The sequence below is a fragment of the Phyllobates terribilis genome, unplaced genomic scaffold, assembly GCF_046119375.1.
Source record: "Phyllobates terribilis strain yellow unplaced genomic scaffold, ASM4611937v1 Scaffold_3__8_contigs__length_932513732, whole genome shotgun sequence".
Lineage (NCBI taxonomy): Eukaryota > Metazoa > Chordata > Amphibia > Anura > Dendrobatidae > Phyllobates > Phyllobates terribilis.
The window spans coordinates 681,345,146-681,370,464 of record NW_027362763.1 but is presented as its reverse complement, the minus strand read 5'-3'; the positions used below and the strand labels follow the sequence as shown (position 1 = coordinate 681,370,464).

The following is a 25,319-nucleotide window of genomic DNA, read 5'->3' as shown; positions in this document are numbered from 1 at the left end:
ATTGGTGTTATCCATCTGGGATCATTCAGTGATACATTGTATCTATATATATGTAGAGTCCTACTGGAAGAATCCCCAGTACCGGCTGAAGATCCTGGTCGGAGACAACATGGAGAAATACACAAATTCCTGCAACGTTCTGGTGTCGCTCCTTCAAAAGCAGAACCACAAACACAGGAACCAGTCCCCTCCGCTCTACATCGGGATCTCCATCTTCAAGGTGAGGGTAGGATGAGTTTTTCATAAATGTGGATTATTGGTGGACTACAACCCCCAGCAAGTCCTGAGAGGTAGAAGGAAGCTGCAGAATTGTGAATGCAGCTTTGGATGTGACTAGAGTATTGCATAATGTAATGCATGGGAGGTAGAGTATTGGGTTTTTTTTTGTTTCTGTTAACACCTTTGAATAAAATATCTCCCAATGAGCTGCTATGCCTTCCTCCAGCCTGCGGGGGCAGCGTTCCTATCCACAGCCCCATGATTCCTCCCTGCTGCAGTGCATCTTAGTAAATGTGTTTCTCTACATCTCCTGACAATCTTTCTTTTTGTCTTCTAGGTGCCACTGGAGGTGAGTTGCAACAATGTTTCAATTTTGACCATTCATTGATACAATGTAGCACAAGGTGCAGCATGCGGGCGATAAATTCTGCCTCTTACCAATATCCTGCCCCTTTAAGATTGATGTCAAAGAATAAGAAATAACAAAAAAGAAAAATGAAGGCTGCTTTCTACTGTGGGCGGGAGGATTCGTAGAGAGCGGCTGGTAATAGATGACGGCTCTAACACTTTGTCATCATTTAATAATAATAATTATTATCTGTAATTGCACGCTTGGATGAAAGTGGAATAATGGGGGAGGGGAGGTGCGGGGCCGAGGATCCGAACTACAGAAATCACCGGGAGCCGGGAGGTCAAATGCAGGTTTTATTGAACGGGAAGATTAATACGGCAGATTGTGGATCCGCCGCCGCTTCCAGGGATCCGAGGGATAATAAATCTAGATATTGACTGCGACCCACAGCCATGGATTCATCTATTCTACAAGCCGGGGGGCAACCAGGAGCCTGAGACAGCACAAGGGCAAAGGATGGGTAGAGAGATGGATAGAGGGATAGATAGATAGATAGATAGATAGATAGATAGATAGATAGATAGATGATAAATAGATAATAGATAGATAGATAGAAGAATAGATAATAGATAGATGATAGATAATAGATGGATGATAGATAGATGATAGATAGATAAATAGATAATAGATAGATAATAGATGATAGATAGATGATAGATAGATAGATAATAGATAGATGATAGATGATAGATAAATGATAGATAGATAATATATAATAGATAGATAATAGATAGATGATAGATAGATAGATAGATAGATAATAGATAGATGATAGATAGATAGATAATAGATAGATAATAGATACATGATAGATAGATAGATAATAGATAGATAATAGATACATAATAGATAACAGATAAATAATAGATAGATGATAGATAGATAATAGATAGATAATAGATAGATGATAGATAGATAATAGATAGATGATAGATAGATATGAGATAGATAGATAGATAGATGATAGATAGATAATAGATAGATGATAGATAGATGATAGATAGATATGAGATAGATAGATAATAGATAGATGATAGATAGATAACAGATAAATAATAGATAGATAATAGATAGATAATAAATAGATAATAGATAATAGATAGATGATAGATAGATGATAGATAGATATGAGATAGATAGATGATAGATAGATAATAGATAAATGATAGATAGATAATAGATAGATGATAGATAGATATGAGATAGATAGATAGATAGATTAGATATTTGTACTGATAGTTTTACTACTTTGTACACCTCTCCCCCCGTATACAGTATCAGGCTATAAGGACCAGGCTGCCGCAAGAATTCTTCATGAACAACCGTCCAGTCAACAACAAGTGCGTGTTCATCAATGAGCGAGAAGTGACCCAAGACTTCCACCTGCACCCCGGCTCCTACGTCATTGTCCCCTCCACTGCGGAACCGAGACAAGAATGTGAATTCATCCTCCGCGTGTTCTCCAGAAAACATCTCCTAGAGTAAGTGCTGACTACAACTCTCAGCATAACTAAATCCTACATCCTTGAGACAGATGAGTTACTAATAGAGATGTCAGTCATAATGTATTTTATATTTATTCATTTCAGGGCACAAGGAGAGAGTCCAAATCTGGTTCTGTGCTGTAAGGTAAAAAAAGCAAAGCAGAAGATTTCCTCGTGTATAGTGACAACATTATAGTAGTTATATTCTTGTACATAGGAGCAGTATTATAGTAGTTATATTCTTGTACATAGGAGCAGTATTATAGTAGTTATATTCTTGTACATAGGAGCAGTATTATAGTAGCTATATTCTTGTACATAGAGGAGCAGTATTATAGTAGTTATATTCTTGTACATAGGGGCAGTATTATAGTAGTTATATTCTTGTACATAGGGGCAATATTATAGTAGTTATATTCTTGTACATAGGGGGCAGTATTATAGTAGTTATATTCTTGTACATAGGGGCAGTATTATAGTAATTATATTCTTGTATATAGGAGCAGTATTATAGTAGTTATATTCATGTACATAGGGGAGCAGTATTATAGTAATTATATTCTTGTACATAGGGGGCAGTATTATAGTAGTTATATTCTTGTACATAGGAGCAGTATTATAGTAGTTATATTCTTGTACATAGGAGAAGTATTATAGTAGTTATATTCTTGTACATAGGGGCAGTATTATAGTAGTTATATTCTTGTACATAGGGGAGCAGTATTGTAGTAGTTATATTCTTGTACATAGGAGCAGTATTATAGTAGTTATATTCTTGTACATAGGAGCAGTATTATAGTAGCTATATTCTTGTACATAGAGGAGCAGTATTATAGTAGTTATATTCTTGTACATAGGGGCAGTATTATAGTAGTTATATTCTTGTACATAGGGGCAATATTATAGTAGTTATATTCTTGTACATAGGGGGCAGTATTATAGTAGTTATATTCTTGTACATAGGGGCAGTATTATAGTAATTATATTCTTGTATATAGGAGCAGTATTATAGTAGTTATATTCATGTACATAGGGGAGCAGTATTATAGTAATTATATTCTTGTACATAGGGGGCAGTATTATAGTAGTTATATTCTTGTACATAGGAGCAGTATTATAGTAGTTATATTCTTGTACATAGGAGAAGTATTATAGTAGTTATATTCTTGTACATAGGGGCAGTATTATAGTAGTTATATTCTTGTACATAGGGGAGCAGTATTGTAGTAGTTATATTCTTGTACATAGGAGGCAGTATTATAGTAGTTATATTCTTGTACATATGGGCAGTGTTATAGTAGTTATATTCTTGTACATAGGGGGCAGTATTATAGTAGTTATATTCTTGTACATAGGGGAGCAGTATTATAGTAGTTATATTCTTGTACATAGGAGCAGTATTATAGTAGTTATATTCTTGTACATGGGGGCAGTATTATAGTAGTGATATTCCTGTACATAAGAGCAGTATTATAGTAGTTATATTCTTGTACATAGGAGCAGTATTATAGTAGTTATATTCTTGTACATAGGAGCAGTATTATAGTAGTTATATTCTTGTATATAGGAGCAGTATTATAGTAGTTATATTCTTGTACATAGGGAGCAGTATTATAGTAGTTATATTCTTGTACATAGGAGCAGTATTATAGTAGTTATATTCTTGTACATAGGGGCAGTATTATAGTAGTTATATTCTTGTACATAGGGGGCAGTATTATAGTAGTTATATTCTTGTACATAGGGGCAGTATTATAGTAATTATATTCTTGTATATAGGCGCAGTATTACAGTAGTTATATTCTTGTACATAGGAGCAGTATTATAGTAATTATATTCTTGTATATAGGCGCAGTATTACAGTAGTTATATTCTTGTACATAGGAGGCAGTATTTTAGTAGTTATATTCTTGTACATAGGGGCAGTATTATAGTAGTTATATTCTTGTATATAGGGGGCAGTATTATAGTAGTTATATTCTTGTACATAGGGGCAGTATTATAGTAATTATATTCTTGTACATAGGGGGCAGTATTATAGTAGTTATATTCTTGTACATAGGGGCAGTATTATAGTAATTATATTCTTGCACATAGGAGCAGTATTATAGTAGTTATATTCTTGTACATAGGGACAGTATTATAGTAGTTATATTCTTGTACATAGGGGGCAGTATTATAGTAGTTATATTCTTGTACATAGGGGGCAGTATTATAGTAGTTATATTCTTGTACATAGGGGCAGTATTATAGCAGTTATATTCTTGTATATAGGAGCAGTATTACAGTAGTTATATTCTTGTATATGGGGCAGTATTATGTCGACCAGTGTATGTTTGTAGTAGAGCATTACAATTAGAACATGCTTTGTTTTTCATCAGAAAATTGCTGACAAACAAGATGATCAAGAAAATGTCATCATCAGATACTTTGAGCAGGTAAATAGTTTTTCAACAACAATTGCAATATAAACAGTATAAAATGTTATTAAATACCATAAATGGCAGATTATATTTTATAATTTTATATTGCTTATAATGAATAACATGTTTAATTCAGTGACTTGAACATGTGCAGTTTTTTCAATCTATATAGGTGTAAAATCTTATATATCTTTATAGTGATCGGAGTGTAAAGGGCCGCAGTTATGCTGCTATATAACGAAGTTGAATAGTTCTGCTGGCTGCAGCCACCACTAGAGGGAGCTAAGAACCTGACTGCATCATTGTGGTTCATGTATACATGTATGCGGTATACGCCCTCTAGTGGTGGCATTTTACCACTAATAATAGCGAATGCAAATGCAAAGGTACCTTAATGCCCTCATGACACAATGGGGCCCTCTAAAAATATCCGCTAAAAGGGGCCTAATTTTTATCTTTGCCTCTTCTTTATGGCAGGACATGCATTAATCCTATATATTGTGTTGCAGCATCCTGAAATCAATGTCTCCGAGCTGCAGATGCTGCTGAATAAAGGATCGTGGTCCGGTAAGTCCTGATCACTACATCAGTAGTACAACTCTCCCTTCTTTCCTGATAGTTTGTTACAATGTATCAGTGCAGATAAAATGTTGTCCAGACTTTTTAGCTCCTAGAGGATTGTTTAGACTGGATGCAACTGTAACAAAACTTCAGCTGTGAGATGGTCCATGTGGTGCGTTTTTTGGCCGGATCATAAAACCGCCATGGCGGTAGAACGTGTACGGTTTGGGCGCAGTTATTTCTGCTTTATAATTAAGTGATTACTAATTATTAACCCCTGGGATGACAGATATTTCCAGCGAGCATTAACCCTTGAGGTGTGTTTTGCCTGTGGGCTGTATGGTAACGCCGCTCGTCTCCCGCTCTCTCTCGCAGGTGTCAGGCACGCTCCGGTCAAGTTCAGCCTGGACGACTGTAAAGTCATTATGGCTCAGTTGGACGTATCCTTCTTGTGTCGCAAAAATACTTTGATTTGTGCTCTTCCTGCAGGGCCCGGGGGAGGGGGGCGCTCTCCGCCATTACCATGAATCACCGCCGCTGTTACTTCCAGCAAATTGCTCGCTGCTTTTCATTACGGCAGCCGGGCATCAAATCCAGTACAAGCCCATAAAACCTACTCTGCTTTAACCCTTTGTCGGCTGCATTGTCATTAACTATTGATTCCATGGCACCAGCCTACACCCCGGCGCTGTACACAGAATGCCCAGGGGTATATAAAGGCTCCAATGTACCATAGTGATAACAACAACTGTGGACCTGCAGCCTGAGAAATGGAAAAAGATCAGGAGAATTTCAAATGCAGCTCTGGCTGTGACTAGAGTATATGACAGATACAGTTATATGAAAAAGCTTGGGCACCCCTCTTAATCTTAAGCTTAATGTTTTATAAAAATTGGTGTCTTTGCAACAGCTATTTCAGTTTGATATATGTAATAACTGTTGGACACAGTAATGTTTCTGCCTTGAAATGAGGTTTATTGTACTAACAGAAAATGTGCCATCTGCATTCAAACAAAATTTGAAAGGTGCATAAGTATGGGCACCCTTATCATTTTCTTGTTTTAAATACTCCTACCTACTTTTTACTGACTTACTAAAGCACTTTTTTTGGTTTTGTAACCTCATGGAGCTTTGAACTTCATAGTCAGGTGTATGCAATCATGAGAAAAGCTACTTAAAGTGGCCACTTGCAAGTTGTTCTCCTGTTTGAATCTCCTCTGAAGAATGGCATCATGGGCTCCTCAAAACAACTGTCAAATGATCTGAAAACAAAGATTATTCAACATAGTTGTTCAGGGGAAGGATACAAAAAGCTGTCTCAGAGATTTAACCTGTCAGTTTCCACTGTGAGGAACATAGTAAGGAAATGGAAGAACACAGGGACAGTTCTTGTTAAGGCCAGAAGTGGCAGGCCAAGAAAAACATCAGAAAGGCAGAGAAGAAGAATGGTGAGATCAGTCAAGGACAATCCTCAGACCACCTCCAGAGAGCTGCAGCATCAACTTGCTGCAGATGGTGTCACTGTGCATCGGTCAACTATACAACGCACTTTGCACAAGGAGAAGCTGTATGGGAGAGTGATGCTAAAGAAGCCGTTTCTGCAAGCACGCCACAAACAGAGTCGACTGAGGTATGCAAAAGCACATTTGGAGAAGCCAATTTTTTTTTGGAAGAAGGTCCTGTGGACTGATGAAACCAAGATTGAGTTGTTTGGTCATACAAAAAGGCGTTATGCATGGCGGCAAAAAAACACAGCATTCCAAGAAAAACACTTGCTACCCACAGTAAAATTTAGTGGAGGTTCCATCATGCTTTGGGGCTGTGTGGCCAATGCCGGCACCGGGAATCTTGTTAAAGTTGAGGGATGCATGGATTCCACTCAGTATCAGCAGATTCTTGACAATAATGTTCAAGAATCGGTGATAAAGTTGAAGTTACGCAGGGGATGGATCTTTCAGCAAGACAATGATCCAAAACACCGCTCCAAATCTACTCAGGCATTCATGCAGAGGAACAATTACAATGTTCTGGAATGGCCATCCCAGTCCCCAGACCTGAATATCATTGAACATCTGTGGGATCATTTGAAGAGGGCTGTCCATGCTCGGCGACCATCAAACTTAACTGAACTGGAATTGTTTTGTAAATAGGAATGGTCAAAAATACCTTCATCCAGGATCCAGGAACTCATTAAAAGCTACAGGAAGCGACTAGAGGCTGTTATTTTTGCAAAAGGAGGATCTACTAAATATTAATGTCACTTTTCTGGTGAGGTGCCCATACTTATGCACCTGTCAAATTTTGTTTGAATGCAGATTGCACATTTTCTGTTAGTACAATAAACCTCATTTCAAGGCAGAAACATTACTGTGTCCAACAGTTATTACATAGATCAAACTGAAATAGCTGTTGCAAAAACACCAATTTTTATAAAACATTAAGCTTAAGATTAATAGGGGTGCCCAAACTTTTTCATACAACTGTACGATATCACTGACGTGACGTTGCTCATAAATATATATTGTTATCAGCCTTAATCAGATTACAGGTGAGCGCGTCCGGCACACTGAACATGATCGAGTTCTACAGCCTATGGCAGCGTCTGATCTCCTACCAGGTGAGCGGATCCATCTATTATCTATTATATATCTATTATCTATCTATTATATATCAATCTATTATCTATCATCTATTATCTATCATCTATCTATTATCTATCATCTATATATCATCTATCTATCATCTATCTATTATCTATCGATCTATTAATCTATATATTATCTATTATCTACTATGTATCGATTATCTATCTATTATCTGTCATCTATCATCTATCTATCATCTATCTATTATCTATCTATCATCTATTTATCATCTATTTATCATCTATCTATTATCTATCTATCATCTATCTTTCTATCTATTATCTATCTATTATCTATCTATCTATTATCTATCATCTATCATCTATCTATCATCTATTTATCATCTATCTATTATCTATCTATCATCTATCTGTCTATCTATTATCTATCTCTCTATCATCTATCTATCATCTATTTATCATCTATCTATTATCTATCTATCATCTATCTGTCTATCTATTATCTATCTATTATCTATTATCTATCTATTATCTATTAATCTGTCTATTATCTATCTATTATCTATCTATTATCTATCTATCATCTATCTATCATCTATTTATCTATCATCTATCTATCATCTATTATCTATCTATCTATCTATCTATCTATCTATCTATCTATCATATATCTATGACATATATCTCTCTTATCTACCATCATGGCCAAAAGTGTTTTCACCCTTGAAATTGTTCCAGAAAATGAAGTATTTCTCCCAGAAAATTATCACAATTCCACATGTTTTGTTATACACATGTTTATTTCTTATGTGTGTATTGAAGCAACACAAAAAACAGAGGGCCGGACAAAATTGTTGGCACCTTTCCAATTTTGTGGGTAAACAACTTTGTTTCAAGCATGTGATACTCGATCAGACTCGCCTGTGGCAAGTAACAGGTGTGGGCAATATGAAAATCACACCTGAAACTAGATAACAAGAGGAGAAGTTGACTCCATCTCTGCATTGTGTGTCTGTGTGTGCCACACCAAGCATGGAGAACAGAAAGAGGAGAAGAGAACTATCTGAGGTCTTGACAACCAAAACTGTGGAGAAATATCAACAATCTGAAGGTTACAAGTCCATCTCCAGAGGTCTTGATGTTCCTTTGTCCACGGTGCGCAACATAATCAAGAAGTTTACAACCCATGGCACTGCAGCTAATCTCCCTGGATGTGGACGGTTAAGAAAAAACTGATGAAAGGTTGCAACACAGGATAGTCCGGATGGTGGATAAGCAGCCCCAATCAAGGTCCAAAGAAATTCAAGCTGTCCTGCAGGCTCAGGGTGCATCCGTGTCAGCACGAACTATCTGTCCTCATTTGAATGGAATGAAATGAAACGCTATGACAGGAGACCCAGGAGGACCCCACTGCTGACACAGAGACATAAAAAAGCTACACTGCAGTTTGGCAAAATGTATGCGAGTAAGCCAAAATCCTTCTGGTAAAGCATCTTGTGAACATATGAGACCAAGATGGAGCTTTTTGGTAAAGCACCTCATTCTACTGTTTACCGAAAACAGAATGAGGCCTACAAAGAAAAGAGCACAGTACCTACAGTCAAATATGGTGGAGGTTTACAGATGTTTTGGGGTTGTTTTGCTGCCTCTGGCACTGGGTGCCTTGACTTTGAGCAAGGCATCATGAAATCTGAAGATTACCAAAGGATTTTGGGTGGCAATGTAGAGCCCAGTGTCAGAAAGCTGCGTTTGCGTTCTAGGTCATGGGTCTTCCAGCAGGACAATGACCACAAACCTACTTCAAGAAGCCCCCAGAAATGGATGGACACAAAGCATTGGAGAGTTCTGAAGTGGCAGCAATGAGTCCGGATCTAAATCCCATTGATCTCCTGTGGAGAGATCTTACAATTGCTGTTGGGAGAAGACGCCTTCACATATGAGAGACCTGGAGACGTTTGTAAGAAGAGTCCAAGATCCCAGCTGAGAGGAGTAAGAAGCTGATGGTTAGAGGAAGCAAGTGATTGCAGTTATTTATTCCAAAGAGCGTGAAACCAAATATTAAGGTGAAGGTGCCAACAATTTTGCCTGGCCCATTTTTGGGGTTTTGTGTGAAATTACATCCAATTTTCTCAGTTTTTCTCTGTTGTTCCAGTACACACAAAGGAAATAAACATGTGTATAACAAAACATGGGTAAATGCAATAATTTTCTGGGAGAAATACATCATTTTCTGGAACAATTTCAAGGGTGCCAACACTTTCGGCCATGACTCCATCTATTTATCTATGTATAAATCTCTGTGAGTTGTCCCCTGGGTGGTGTATTTCTGGGGTCTCTGTCTCTCGCGTGTCGTCATACATTATGATTTCTGCTGCGCTCCCCTCGGATGACTATTTCTGGTGTCAGACGCGCTTTATAACTATTGGTGTCATCGTCTCTGGACTGATATAACGTTATTATGAGGCAGATTATAGGAGACGAGCGGCGCCCCGACTGATCCGTGCAGAGTCGCAGGTTTTACCCTTGTTCTACACAGAAAGGTCAACTCCCGCTAATCTTCCCAGACGCTTTATATAATGTTCCGTTTGCTCGGACTGAAATTGAGATTTATGCGCGCAGCGTCTGTATTCTGCGGAGCCGCGGAGAGAAATCTCACTGTGTAATCTCATTGTTTCCATAGGAGATTTTCCAGAGGAGAGACATTGATAAATCGGGATATTTGGAGCTGAATGACCTGCAGGCCGCGGTACAGGAGAAAGGTAAAAGATGAAGGATGTCCCCGTCACCAGCCTGAAAGTCAACGCAGAGTCAGAGACGTCTGATAAAGGGACAGAGACGCCTCATATCTGCTACTTTTGGAAAGATGTAGCAGAGCTGAGGTTGTCATCTGAAGACCTGACTCCAGTGTGTATTGATATAATGTAAAAGTTTTACTGCAGTCCTATGTAAAAGGAATAACTTCTATAGGGGACTCTCTAAAGAAGAACCATCTCACCTGCACTGACTGGCTTTGTCATGATCTAGCAGAGCTCAGTTTGTCATTTAAGACCTGAGTCCAGTGTGCATTGTGATAATGTAAAAGCTCACTTGCAGTCCTATGTAAAAGAGATTAAGAATTGTTAGTATGGGAGCTCTGAGGAGAACTGAGTTATATCTCCTAGTTCATTAATGATGCAGCAGAGCTGAGTTTGTAATTTAAAGTCTACAATTAGGTAATGTAAAAGTTGACCTGCAGTCCTATGTAAATAAGAGGAGTTTAGGAATAGCTTCTATAGGGGCTTTGAAAAGAAGGATTATTTTATCTGTGCAACATCTGTAATGATATAGCAGAGCTGAGTTTGTCATATAGCATTATTGGGCTGCATCCTTTGTGCAGTGTGATAATATAGGTTTACCTGCAGTCCCATGTAAAAGCACAAATATCACATAGGACCACAGCAACGAACAGACTACATAACAAACCCTGCTCTGCTGCATTTCCACCTGCAGGCGGTGCGTTGTGTGTGTATATACTGTGTATGGATGATACCGGTGGTCTCGCTATCTACCCAGCAGAACCGACACATCATCAGTTGGGTGCCAGGTCCAGATAAGACAGGGGGATAGAGACAGCTGCGACACTCTAATATGTCTACTCACCATGTGTTCTCTCTCTCTCCTCCGCCTACTCTCTCTTTGACTCTTTCTTTCTCCTCTGTCTCACGCTCCTCTTGGTCTCTTTCTCTCCCCTGTATCTCACACCTTCTCTTTCTGGCGCTCTCCTCTTTCTCTTAACCCTCACTCTCTTAAACTCTGTCTCCTTTTCTCCCTTCTCATAACCATTAATCTTTCTCTTCTTCCTCCATCTCTTTCTTTCTTTCCTCCATCTGTCCACGCTCTCACACGCTCTCCTCTTGCCTATAATGTACCTGCTCAAACTTTTCCCAAACTTCACTCTCCTGCCTGTATTATGGACTTGACTCTTTCTTCTCATGGGTCTCTCTTCTATTTCTCTTGACTCTCTTCTATTGAATATTTCCTGCTTTGGCTCTCTTTTCTTGACTCTCTCTTATTTTGGTTCTCTCTTTTCTTGACTCTATCTTCTTTTGGTTCTTTCTTTTCTTGACTCTCTCTTCTTTTGGTTCTTTCTTTTCTTGACTCTCTCTTCTTTTGGTTCTTTCTTTTTTTGACTCGCTCTCTTCTTTTGGTTCTCTCTTTTCTTGACTCTCTCTTCTCTTGGCATTCTCTTCTTTTAACTCTTTTGCTTCTATTGACTATCTCTTGCCTTGACGTTCTCTCTTTTCTTGGCTCTTCCTTCTCTTGACTCCTCTCTGCTCTCTTCCTTTCTACCTTTTCCTATGTCTCATTTTCTTTTTTAACTTTTTGTTTCCTTTACACTCTTTGCCCAACACTCTCTCACCTGTTATCTCCCTTGTCTCGCTCTTCCCTCTCACTCTCTGTCTTGTACTGTCTTCCCGTCTTTGGTACTTTCTCGGTCTTTGTCCTTCCTAACCTCCAACTCTCTCATACTCTCACCGTTTGACTCTCACACTCTCTTTCCTTACCCTTAATTTGTCTTCCCCTTGTTTGCTCCTTCTCTATCCAACTCTCTTTGTTTACCCTCCATCTCTCTTTTCACTATGCTCACTTTGTTTTTGTCTCTCTCTTTCCTTGCCCTCCTCTCTCCCCTAACTTGCTCTCCTCCTGTCTTATCCGTCTCTTTTCTTATCCTCTGTCTCTCTCCTATCATCGGTCGCCCTCCTCCTGACTATCTCTCACCTTCTCTTTTCTTACTCTGTCTCCTTCCTCCTGACTGTCTCACCCTCCTCTTGACTGTCTCTCTCCTCTTGACTGTCTCTCTCCTCCTGACTGTCTCGCCCTCCTCCTGACTGTCTCGCCCTCTCATGCTCTGTCTCTCGCCCTCCTCCTGACTGTCTCGCCCTCTCACGCTCCGTCTCTTGCCCTCCTCCTGACTGTCTCTCGCCTCCTGACTGTCTCGCCCTCTCACGCTCTGTCTCTCCCTCCTCCTGACTGTCTCGCCCTCTCACACTCCGTCTCTCACCCTCCTCCTGACTGTCTCTCTCCTCCGGACTTTCTCGCCCTCCTCCTGACTGTCTCGCCCTCTCACGCTCTGTCTCTCCCTCCTCCTGACTGTCTCGCCCTCTCACGCTCCGTCTCTCACCCTCCTCCTGACTGTCTCTCTCCTCCGGACTTTCTCGACCTCCTCCTGACTGTCTCGCCCTCTCACGCTCCGTCTCTCACCCTCCTCCTGACTGTCTCTCTCCTCCGGACTTTCTCGCCCTCCTCCTGACTGTCTCGCCCTCTCTCGCTCCGTCTCTCACCCTCTCTCACTCTTTGACGCCTGCAGGAATCACGTTGAGCCGTCAGTTCTCCAGCCTCATGGCGTTGCGATACGGCGACTCGTCTCTGAAAATCAATTTTGAGAATTTCGTCTGCCTCATGCTGCGGATGGAGATCAATGAAGGTAGGTGGTCACCGCGCCCGGTGTGGATGGCATCGAGCGGCTGTGTATGGCGGCCTCCGCTCACTCGCTGGGAGGTCTATACACCGGATGTCGCTTCCCTTGATACAATCTACCTTTTTATTAACTCTTTCTGGTTGTTCTTTTGGAACAGGAACCATTCATGTATCTTTTTGACTAATTTTATCTATTTTCTTCTTAAAGAGACAGTCGCCTAATAAAATCTCTTCCCAGTGTTCAGCTCTAGGAGGTCCTGCTGAGTGATGACCCAATGGGCATTTGCTCCCTGGTCCGCTTTGTTCTGTAAGAGGTGTTGTGGAGGGTGGGATGGAGACAGCTGGGAGTAGTATTACTTCCTCTGGTTTGCAGTCCTGCATTCTCCACTAATGCGCTCTGTGCTCCTCCTCCCTCTAGCGCCTACTAGGCTCCACCGTGCATTGTCACTGCCTCCGGCTCCACCATACTCATCCGGTCCAGGTTCTACCCGTCCCTTCCCCATTTTATACCATCGTCACCGCCAGTCTGCGGTCCAGGTAGGACGTGGGGAAGGGACGTTCATGGTACAGACGGGCACTGGGGCTGAGCCATGATAAGTGGCTGCACAGCAATGTAGCAGAGCTGAATGTGTTGTCTGCCTCTGTATCTGCCATGCAGTGCACACGCAGACATGTACAGTGCAGGAAATAAGTATTTGATCCCTTGCTGTTTTTGTAAGTTTGCCCACTGACAAAGACATGAACAGTCTATAATTTTAAGGGTCGGTTAATTTTAACATTGAGAGATAGAATATCCCCCCCCCAAAAAAAAATCAAGAAAATCACATTGTATAAATTAGATAAATTTATTTGCATTTTGCAGTGAGAAATAAGTATTTCATCCCCTACAAACCATTATGAGTTCTGGCTGCTACAGACCAGTTAGACGCTCCTAATCAACTCGTTACCTGCATTAAAGACAGCTGTCTTACATAGTCACCTGTATAAAAGACTCTTGTCCCCAGACTCAATTAATCAGTCAGATTCTAACCTCTACAACATGGGCAAGACCAAAGAGCTTTCTAAGGATGTCGGGGACCAGATCATAGACCTGCACAAAGCTGGAATGGGCAACAAAACCATAAGTAAGACGCTGGGTGAGAAGGAGACCACTTGTTGGTGCAATAGTAAGAAAATGGAAGAAATACAAAATGACTGTCAATCGACATCGATCTGGGGCACCATGCAAAATCTCACCTCGTGGGGTATCCTTGATCATGAGGAAGGTGAGAGATCAGCCTAAAACTACAGGGGGGGAACTTGTTAATGATCTCAAGGCAGCTGGGACCACAGTCACCAAGCAAACAATTGGTAACACATTACAGGTTAAAGGTTTACAATCCTGCAGTGCCCACAAGGTCCCCCTGCTCAAGAAGGCACATGTGCAGGCCCATCTGAAGTTCGCCAATGAACACCTGGATGATTCTGTGAGTTATTGGGAGAAGGTGCTGTGGTCAGATGAGACAAAAATTGAACTCTTTGGCATTAACTCAACTCGCCGTGTTTGGAAGAAGAGAAATGCTGCCTATGACCCAAAGAACACCATCCCCACTGTCAAGCATGGAGGTGGAAACATTATGTTTTGGGGGTGTTTCTCTGCTAAGGGCACAGAACTACTTCAACGCATCAATGGGAGAATGGATGAAGCCATGTACCGTATAATCCGGAGTGACAACCTCCTTCCCTCTGCCAGGACATTAAAAATGGGTTGTGGCTGGGTCTTCCTGCAAGACAATGACCCAAAATATACAGCCAAGGCAACAAAGGAGTGGCTCCAAAAGAAGCACAGTAAGGTCATGGAGTGGCCTAGCCAGTCTCCAGACCTTAATCCCATAAAAAAACTTATGGAGTTGAAGCTCCGAGTTGACAAGCGACAGCCTCAAAATATGAATGATTTAGAGATGATCTGCAAAGAGGAGTGGACCAAAACTCCTCCTGACATGTGCGCAACCCTCATCATCAACTACAAACAACGTCTGACTGCTGTGCTGCCAACAAGGGTTTTGCCACCAAGTATTAAGTGTTGTTTGCCAGAAGCATCAAATACTTATTTCTCACTGCAAAATGCAAATAAATTTATCTAATTTATACAATGTGATTTTCTAGATTTTTTGGGGGGATATTCTATCTCTCAATGTTAAAATTAACCGACCCTTAAAATTATAGACTGTTCATGTCTTTGTCAAACTTACAAGGGATCAAATACTTATTTCCCCCACTGTATATATAAGTATACCGTACATACATGTGCACATTCACCAATGATAGAAGAAATACAAATCCCAAATAAAAGGAATTGTCCTAAAATATTCACAGATAAAAGTAAAAGTTTTATCACTGTCCAGCGTGGCTGATAACATAGAGAAACAGCTCTCGTCCTATATCAAATATTCTCACAACCTGAGCTATCAAGCTGTAGACTTTACCCATATGTCTGTGACCGGTAATATAAGGGCCCAGGAGAACTAATCATTATCTTCCCTGGCCATGGTGACATTGGGGGGGCACATACAGTATTTATACGTATTGATTCCTGCCCCCATTATTAATGATTACATGCACAGTTTGCATGGTTTGGTGAATGAGGTCCATGTATTATAATCACTTGCTTTGCAACATTTGCATAAATCTCCCAGCACCACTAATTATCCAGGGCACCATAGGTTGCTCCCGCTGGTTGTCAGAGTGTGGAAACAAGGTTGTCAGAACGCTTAACCTCATGGATTAAAGCTTTGTAAGGTTCAGCCGAGTCTCCAGGACTCTCCTCAGTGGGGCTGGGAGAATAATGCAAACCCGAGCAGTCAGTGAGAAGCTAGCGGGCGCCGGCCTGCGCTGCAATCATTTATTATCTGCTCCCGTTGACTTCCCTTTCTCTCGATTCCAGAGGTCTTTCATAATCTGAGCAAAGATGGAAAAGGAATATACTTAAAAGAAGCAGAGGTACGTACAATAGCGATAATTCTCTCCTCCAAGACCGGGGACTCATTCCTCAAGGTTTTTAAAAGGAATCTGTCACTATATTTTTCCTACCACATCTGAAAGCAGCAGTATTTAGGGGATGAGACCCTGATTCCAGTGATGTGTCACTTACTGGGCTGTCTGCTGCAGTTTTGATAAAATCCCTGTTTTCTCTGCTGCAGATCTAGCAGTTCTCTGAATGCACAATATACACGAATATAACTACTATAATACTGCCCCTATGTACAAGAATATAACTACTATAATACTGCCCCTATGTACAAGAATATAACTACTATAATACTGCCCCTATGTACAAGAATATAACTACTATAATACTGCTCCTATGTACAAGAATATAACTACTATAATACTGTCCCTATGTACAAGAATATAACTGCTATAATACTGCTCCCTATGTACAAGAATATAACTGCTATAATACTGCTCCCTATGTACAAGAATATAACTACTATAATACTGCCCCCTATGTACAAGAATATAACTACTATAATACTGCCCCTATGTACAAGAATACAACTACTATAATACTGCTCCCTATGTACAAGAATATAACTACTATAATACTGCTCCTATGTACAAGAATATAACTACTATAATACTGCCCTCTATGTAAAAGAATATAACTACTATAATACTGACCCCTATGTACAAGATTATAACTACTATAATACTGTCCTCTATGTACAAGAATATAACTACTATAATACTGCGCCTATGTACAAGAATATAACTACTATAATACTGCTCCTATGTACAAGAATACAACTACTATAATACTGCTCCTATGTACAAGAATATAACTACTAGAATACTGCCCCCTATGTACAAGATTATAACTACTATAATACTGCCCCTATGTGCAAGAATATAACTACTATAATACTGCCCCCTATATACAAGAATATAGCTACTATAATACTGTCCCTATGTACAAGAATATAACTACTATAATACAGCCCCCTATGTACAAGAATCTAACTACTATAATACTGCCCCTATGTACAAGAATACAACTACTATAATACTGCTCCCTATGTACAAGAATCTAACTACTATAATACTGCTCCTATGTACAAGAATATAACTACTATAATACTGCCCCTATGCACAAGAATACAACTACAATAATACTGCTCCCTATGTACAAGAATATAACTACAATAATACTGACTCCTATGTACAAGAATATAACTACTATAATACTGCCCCTATGTACAAGAATATAACTACTATAATACTGCCCCTATGTACAAGAATATAACTACTATAATACTGCTCCTACGTACAAGAATATAACTACTATAATACTGCTCCTATGTACAAGAATATAAGTACTATAATACTGCTCCTATATACAAGAATATAGCTACTATAATACTGCTCCTATGTACAAGAATATAACTACTATAATACTGCTCATATGTACAAGAATATAACTACTATAATACTGCTTCCTCTATACAAGAATATAACTACTATAATACTGCTCCTACGTACAAGAATATAACTACTATAATACTGCTCCTATGTACAAGAATATAAGTACTATAATACTGCTCCTATATACAAGAATATAACTACTATAATACTGCTCCTATGTACAAGAATATAACTACTATAATACTGCTCCTACGTACAAGAATATAACTACTATAATACTGCTCCTATGTACAAGAATATAAGTACTATAATACTGCTCCTATATACAAGAATATAACTACTATAATACTGCTCCTATGTACAAGAATATAACTACTATAATACTGCTCCTATGTACAAGAATATAACTACTATAATACTGCTCCTATGTACAAGAATATAACTACTATAATACTGCTTCCTCTATACAAGAATATAACTGCTATAATACTGCTCCTATGTACAAGAATATAACTACTATAATACTGCTCCTATGTACAAGAATATAACTACTATAATACTGCTCCTATGTACAAGAATATAACTACTATAATACTGCTTCCTCTATACAAGAATATAACTACTATAATACTGCCCCCTATGTTCAGAAGTATTGACGAGGTACTTCATATACTTCTGCCTTGTGTCTCTGACCCGTCATTTGTGAATGGGATTCTATAATGATGTCTCCCTCTGACTAATGACCTCCTTACATAACTGCACAGAATAGACACATTTGTCCTTTGAACCCTGGGAATGTTTTACTTGTATCAGAGAAGATTTTTTGCATTTAATGATTTTCTCCGGTTCTGTGGAGCAGTAGATGACGGTGATCACATTTTAATGAGGTCAGACATCAGTGTGACTGGTTTAATCTCGGGGTCAGCATAGCTTTGTATATCAGAAGCTTCTTCCTTCCATATAAAATATAGTTCAGGTGCAGGTTCTGTATTTTTCTTTCAGATGTAATTACAGCATCCTTCCTTTAGGTGTCAATATTGAGCTATTTCCTTTATATAATTTAGTCAGTGACTAAATAATCTTAGAATTCTACGATTGTTGTATATTGAATAAACTGCTGCATCCCTAATACTGACTGTATTCTTTTCTACAGTGGATGATGCTGACTCTTTACGCCTGAGGACACAAAGAAAATCCTTTTTTATGGATATTTTGCACTGATTTTCTGCAATTCATTTTTAATAGATTTTTTTTAATTATGCTATTCAACAGTCAAGATCAATTTACACTCAAGTCTGAAGACATTTCCGAATCACAACTTATATTTTTGCACATTATTTTGTAATTTATTTTATTGCATATTTATTTTTTTCCACTATTTATTTTATACATTTTTTTAAATTCATTTCTGATCAGGCGATCCTTGTGATTATTAAGGTAAGCATGGTCCCTTTCCTCTTTGGACATTATTTTTCGATTTTATTGGTTGTTATTGTATTTTTCTGCCCATTTTGACCAGCAGGGGTCACTGTTGTTAATGATGTGAATAGTTAAAGAAAGCAGAACAGTGACACCTAGTGACTGGAGAAGGTATTGCATTTTTCTGCCTATTTTGACCAGCAGGGGTCACTGTTGTTAATGGTGTGAATAGTTACAGAAAGCAGAACCTAGTCACCTAGTGACTGGAGAAGGTATTGCATTTTCTGCCTATTTTGACCAGCAAGGGTCACTGTTGTTAATGATGTGAATGGTTAAAGAAAGCAGAACAGTGACACCTAGTGACTGGAGAAGGTATTGCATTTTCTGCCTATTTTGACCAGCAAGGGTCACTGTTGTTAATGATGTGAATGGTTAAAGAAAGCAGAACAGTGACACCTAGTGACTGGAGAAGGTATTGCATTTTTCTGCCTATTTTGACCAGCAGGGGTCACTGTTGTTAATAGTGTGAATAGTTACAGAAAGCAGAACAGTGACACCTAGTGACTGGAGAAGGGTATTACATGTGACCTCTCCAATATTGATGGGAAAATAAAAAAAGTTATGACTCTTGGAAGAAATGGATAAAAAAAAGTAACTTGTCTGCAGCGGGAAGATTTTATTGGGATAATTTTTGCTTTTTTTTCCCCTAAACTGTTCCCAATCAATGAGCGTCATAAAAAACGGACACTTCCACAACTAACGTTTAATGGGACTCTCCGCAGTAATGTTACGTTCAGTATAATACAAGGCAAGTGCTTATATGACAATTCCCGTAATTGAATTAGCCCTTATAATTCCTTTTGGGGTGGAAAATGGTGACTGTTCCCCTTTAAGATGAGATAAGGGCCCGTTGTACAAGCCGGCATTACAGCGGCCGCTCCTTTCCTTCTGTACTCAGACATGAAAGCCATCGAGCAGTAATGGACTGCGGCTCTCCGTGCGCGGCGTGTGGGCGGCTGCTGGCGCTTAGCGAGCGCCGCACTCTCCATTATATCCCACAATTAGCCTGACGACGCTGATACTAATAACATCGGACTTGTTTATTGTTAATCAGCGCGGCGACGGCGTCGTGTTTTCCATCAACAGTTTACCTGGGCGGAATTAACACGTTATCCGCGGACCCGGCCGACGCTGCCAGGACCCTAACATCTCGGCTGATTACAGCCTCGCATCTGGGCTATTACGGGGGGACGAGCGGGGGACGCCAGGCCGGCTATTACTATGTCCTTATAATCAGCATCATCCGGGGGAGCGGCCGAGGAGGTGGCAGGTTACCGGGACCTCAGGGGTCTCCTCCATATTAGTAATGAGGACAGTGATAGCATGTAATATTCACAGCTAGGGGGCGCTGTCCTGAGGAACAGCCGCACATTATGATCTATAGCTGCTAATAATGTATGAAATGTAGGATGGTAATAGAACCGGAACGTAAGCCAAGGAACGACACCGACACTCGGGGTACAGGACAGCGATACCGACACTCGGGGTACAGGACAGTGATACCGACACTCGGGGTACAGGACAGTGATACCGACACTCGGGGTACAGGACAGCGATACCGACACTCGGGGTACAGTATAATGACACTCGGGGTACAGTATAATGACACTCGGGGTACAGGATAATGACACTGACACTCAGGGTACAGTATAATGACACTCGGGGTACAGGATAATGACACTGACACTCGGGGTACAGGATAATGATACAGACACTCGGGGTACAGGATAATGACACTGACATTCGGGGTACAGGATAATGACACTGACACTCGGGGTACAGGATAATGACACTGACATTCGGGGTACGGGGTAATGACACTGACACTCGGGGTACGGGATAATGACACTGACATTCGGGGTACAGGATAATGGCACTGACACTGGGGGTACAGGATAATGACACTGACACTCGGGGTACGGGATAATGACACTGACACTCGGGGTACGGGATAATGACACTGACACTCGGGGTACGGGATAATGACACTGACATTCGGGGTACGGGATAATGACACTGACATTCGGGGTACGGGATTATGACACTGACATTCGGGGTACAGAATAATGACACTGACATTCGGGGTACTGGATAATGACACTGACACGGGGTACAGGATAATGACACTGACACTCGGGGTACGGGATAATGACACTGACACTCGGGGTACAGGTTAATGACACTGACACTCGGGGTACAGCATAATAACACTGACACTGGGGTACAGGATAATGACACTGATACTCGGGGTACAGGATAATGACAAAGACACTCGGGGTACAGGATAATGTTACTGACACTCGGGGTACAGGATAATGATACTGACACTCGGGGTACAGGATAATGGCACAGACACTTGGGGTACAGGATAATGACACTGACACTCTGAGTACAGGATAATGACAAGGACACTCAAGGTACAGGATAATGACACTCGGGGTACAGGATAATGACACTCGGGGTACGGGATAATGACACTGACATTCGGGGTACAGGATAATGGCACTCGGGGTACGGGATAATGACACTGACATTCGGGGTACAGGATAATGGCACAGACACTCAGGGTACAGGATAATGACACTGACACTGGGGGTACAGGATAATGACACTGATACTCGAGGTATAGGATAATGACACTGACACTCAGGGTGCAGGATAATGACACTCGGGGTACAGGATAATGTTACTGACACTCGGGGTACAGGATAATGATACTGACACTCGGGGTACAGGATAAAGGCACAGACACTTGGGGTACAGGATAATGACACTGACACTCGGAGTACAGGATAATGACACTGACACTGGGGGTACAGGATAATGACACTGATACTCGGGGTACAGGATAATGACACTGACACTGGGGGTACAGGATAATGACACTGATACTCGGAGTACAGGATAATGACACTGACACTCGGGGTACAGGATAATGTTACTGACACTCGGGGTACAGGATAATGACACTGACACTCGGGGTACGGGATAATGACACTGACACTCGGGGTACAGGTTAATGACACTGACACTCGGGGTACAGGATAATGACACTGACACTGGGGGTACAGGATAATGACACTGATACTCGGGGTACAGGATAATGACACTGACACTCAGGGTACAGGATAATGACAAAGACACTCGGGGTACAGGATAATGTTACTGACACTCGGGTACAGGATAATGATACTGACACTCGGGGTACAGGATAATGGCACAGACACTTGGGGTACAGGATAATGACACTGACACTCTGAGTACAGGATAATGACAAAGACACTCAAGGTACAGGATAATGACACTCAGGGTACAGGATAATGACACTCGGGGTGCAGGATAATGACACTCGGGGTACAGGATAATGACACTGACACTCGGGGTACAGGATAATGACACTGACACTCGGGGTACAGGATAATGACACTCAGGGTACAGGATAATGACACTCAGGGTACAGGATAATGAGACTGACACTCGGGGTACAGGATAATGACACTCGGGGTACAGGATAATGACACTCAGGGTACAGGATAATGACACTGACACTCGGGGTACAGGATAATGACACTCAGGGTACAGGATAATGACACTGACACTCGGCGTACAGGATAATGACACTCGGGGTACAGGATAATGACACTCAGGGTACAGGATAATGACACTCAGGGTACAGGATAATGGCACAGACACTTGGGTACAGGATAATGACACTGACACTCCAGGTACAGGATAATGACACTCAGGGTACAGGATAATGACACTCGGGGTGCAGGATAATGACACTCGGGGTACAGGATAATGACACTGACACTCGGGGTACAGGATTATGACACTAACACTCGGGGTACAGGATAATGACACTCGGGGTACAGGATAATGACACTCGGGGTTCAGGATAATGGCACTCGGGGTACAGGATAATGACACTCGGGGTTCAGGATAATTACTCTCGGGGTACAGGATAATGACACTTGGGGTACAGGATAATGACACTGACACTCGGGGTACAGGATAATGATGCTGACACTTGGGGTACAGGATAATGACACTGACACTCAGGGTGCTGGATAATGACACTGACACTTGGGGTACAGGATAACACAGATACTTGGGGTTCAAGATAATGACGATCGGGGTACAGGATAGCACAGATACTTGGGGTACAGGATAATGACACTTGGGGTACAGGATAATGACGCTCGGGGTACAGGATAATGACACTCGGGGTTCAGGATAATTACTCTCGGGGTACAGGATAATGACACTTGGGGTACAGGATAATGACACTGACACTGGGGGTACAGGATAATGATGCTGACACTTGGGGTACAGGATAATGACACTGACACTCAGGGTGCTGGATAATGACACTGACACTTGGGGTACAGGATAACACAGATACTTGGGGTTCAAGATAATGACGATCGGGGTACAGGATAACACAGATACTTGGGGTACAGGATAATGACACTTGGGGTACAGGATAATGACACTCGGGGTTCAGGATAATTACTCTCGGGGTACAGGATAATGAAACTCAGGGTACAGGATAATGACACTGACACTCGGGGTACAGTATAATGACGCTGATACTTGGGGTACAGGATAATGACACTGACACTCGGGGTACAGGATAATGATGCTCGGGGTACAGGATAACACAGATACTTGGGGTTCAGGATAATGACACTCGGGGTACAGGATACTGACACTGACACTCGGGGTACAGGATAATGACACTCGGGGTACAGGATAATGACACTCGGGGTTCAGGATAATGACGCTCGAGGTCCAGGATAATGACACTCGGGGCACATACACATTTGCAGGTTGGATGTGGATTTGCTGCAGACTTTCTGTGGAGCTGGAGTTTTACATTAGTTTCTTTCTTGCACACAGGTGACCTCGCGTTGATGTTGGTGCTGCCCCCCGCTGGTGACATTTGGGAGCTGATATCTGCAGCTGCTCTGAATCAGGATCAGGATATACTTGAACGCTCCCTGTAGAATCTGCCTCCAATAACCCAGCAATTCCTGTAATCTGGCATATTCTGATAATCTGGAGCATTTCCTACACTGACTGACTCTATAAGAGCTGTAAATGTATTGATACAATGTGACTGTCCTGTTAACCCTTGATGACGCTGCCGGTCGGCGTCGCTGCCTTTATATTGTATTTATTGATATTTCTCTGATACAATTCGTTACAATGTATTTTATGTTATTTATTTAATTTATTTATTTTCTTCTTCCTTTTATGCATTTTCCGTTCAGTCTTTTTTTACACTATTACATTGTATCTCTGATCATTATATGGTGATTTTTATTAAACAAATATTTTCATGAACTGTTTCCTCTTCTGTACGACCTTCTCATCGTCATACGCTCTGGTGGTCTCTTCTGGTCGCTCAGTTCTGCTTCATGGGATATTATTTTCTTCGACCTTCATAGTATGAAAAGATCGATCACTGTATGAGAGTAGAACACTCGGCTCCTGAAATACTCTGTGCTGCTGGGGGACCAGCCCCGAATATCCTCACATCATGACTCTGTTCCCGTCAGGTGCAGCCCTGTCCTTACTACCATCCTCACAAGTGTGGACAGTGCGCTGCCCCCAACAAGACCAGCAAACTACCCTCCTGAAATACTCTGTGCTGCTGGGGGACCAGCCCCGAATATCCTCACATCATGACTCTGTTCCCGTCAGGTGCAGCCCTGTCCTTACTAACATCAGCATCACTGCCCCCAACAAGAACCGCACACTCCTCTCCTGAAATACTCTGTGCTGGGGTACAGGATAATGACACAGACATTCGGGGTACAGGATAATGACACTGGGGGTACAGGATAATGACACTGACACTCGGGGTACAGGATAATGACACTCGGGGTACAGGATAATGACACTGACATTCGGGGTACGGGATAATGACACTGACATTCGGGGTACAGGATAATGACACTGACACTCGGGGTATGGGATAATGACACTGACATTCGGGGTACAGGATAATGATACAGACACTCGGGGTACAGGATAATGACACTGACACTCGGGGTACGGGATAATGACACTCGGAGTACAGGATAATGACACTGACATTCGGGGTACAGGATAATGGCACTGACACTGGGGGTACAGGATAATGACACTGACACTCGGGGTACGGGATAATGACACTGACACTCGGGGTGCAGGATAATGACACTGACACTCGGGGTACGGGATAATGACACTGACACTCGGGGTGCAGGATACTGACACTCGGGGTACGG

General features: G+C 41.2%; 1 protein-coding gene across 1 annotated transcript in view; it reads left to right on the top strand.

The window, feature by feature from the left end:
- Positions 1–24,390, top strand: part of LOC141257352 (calpain-14-like) — a 40,351-nt gene extending 15,961 nt beyond the window's left edge. The window contains exons 10-22 of the mRNA XM_073671818.1: positions 57–220; positions 557–568; positions 1,907–2,112; positions 2,221–2,260; positions 4,497–4,553; positions 5,048–5,105; positions 5,475–5,539; positions 7,648–7,716; positions 10,385–10,463; positions 13,052–13,168; positions 16,085–16,140; positions 18,716–18,999; positions 23,944–24,390. Coding sequence (XP_073527919.1) covers positions 57–220; positions 557–568; positions 1,907–2,112; positions 2,221–2,260; positions 4,497–4,553; positions 5,048–5,105; positions 5,475–5,539; positions 7,648–7,716; positions 10,385–10,463; positions 13,052–13,168; positions 16,085–16,140; positions 18,716–18,742 — 950 coding nt within the window. The 3' untranslated portion in view covers positions 18,743–18,999; positions 23,944–24,390. The remainder of the gene's footprint in view (positions 1–56; positions 221–556; positions 569–1,906; positions 2,113–2,220; positions 2,261–4,496; positions 4,554–5,047; positions 5,106–5,474; positions 5,540–7,647; positions 7,717–10,384; positions 10,464–13,051; positions 13,169–16,084; positions 16,141–18,715; positions 19,000–23,943) is intronic.
- Positions 24,391–25,319: the final 929 nt, after the last annotated feature.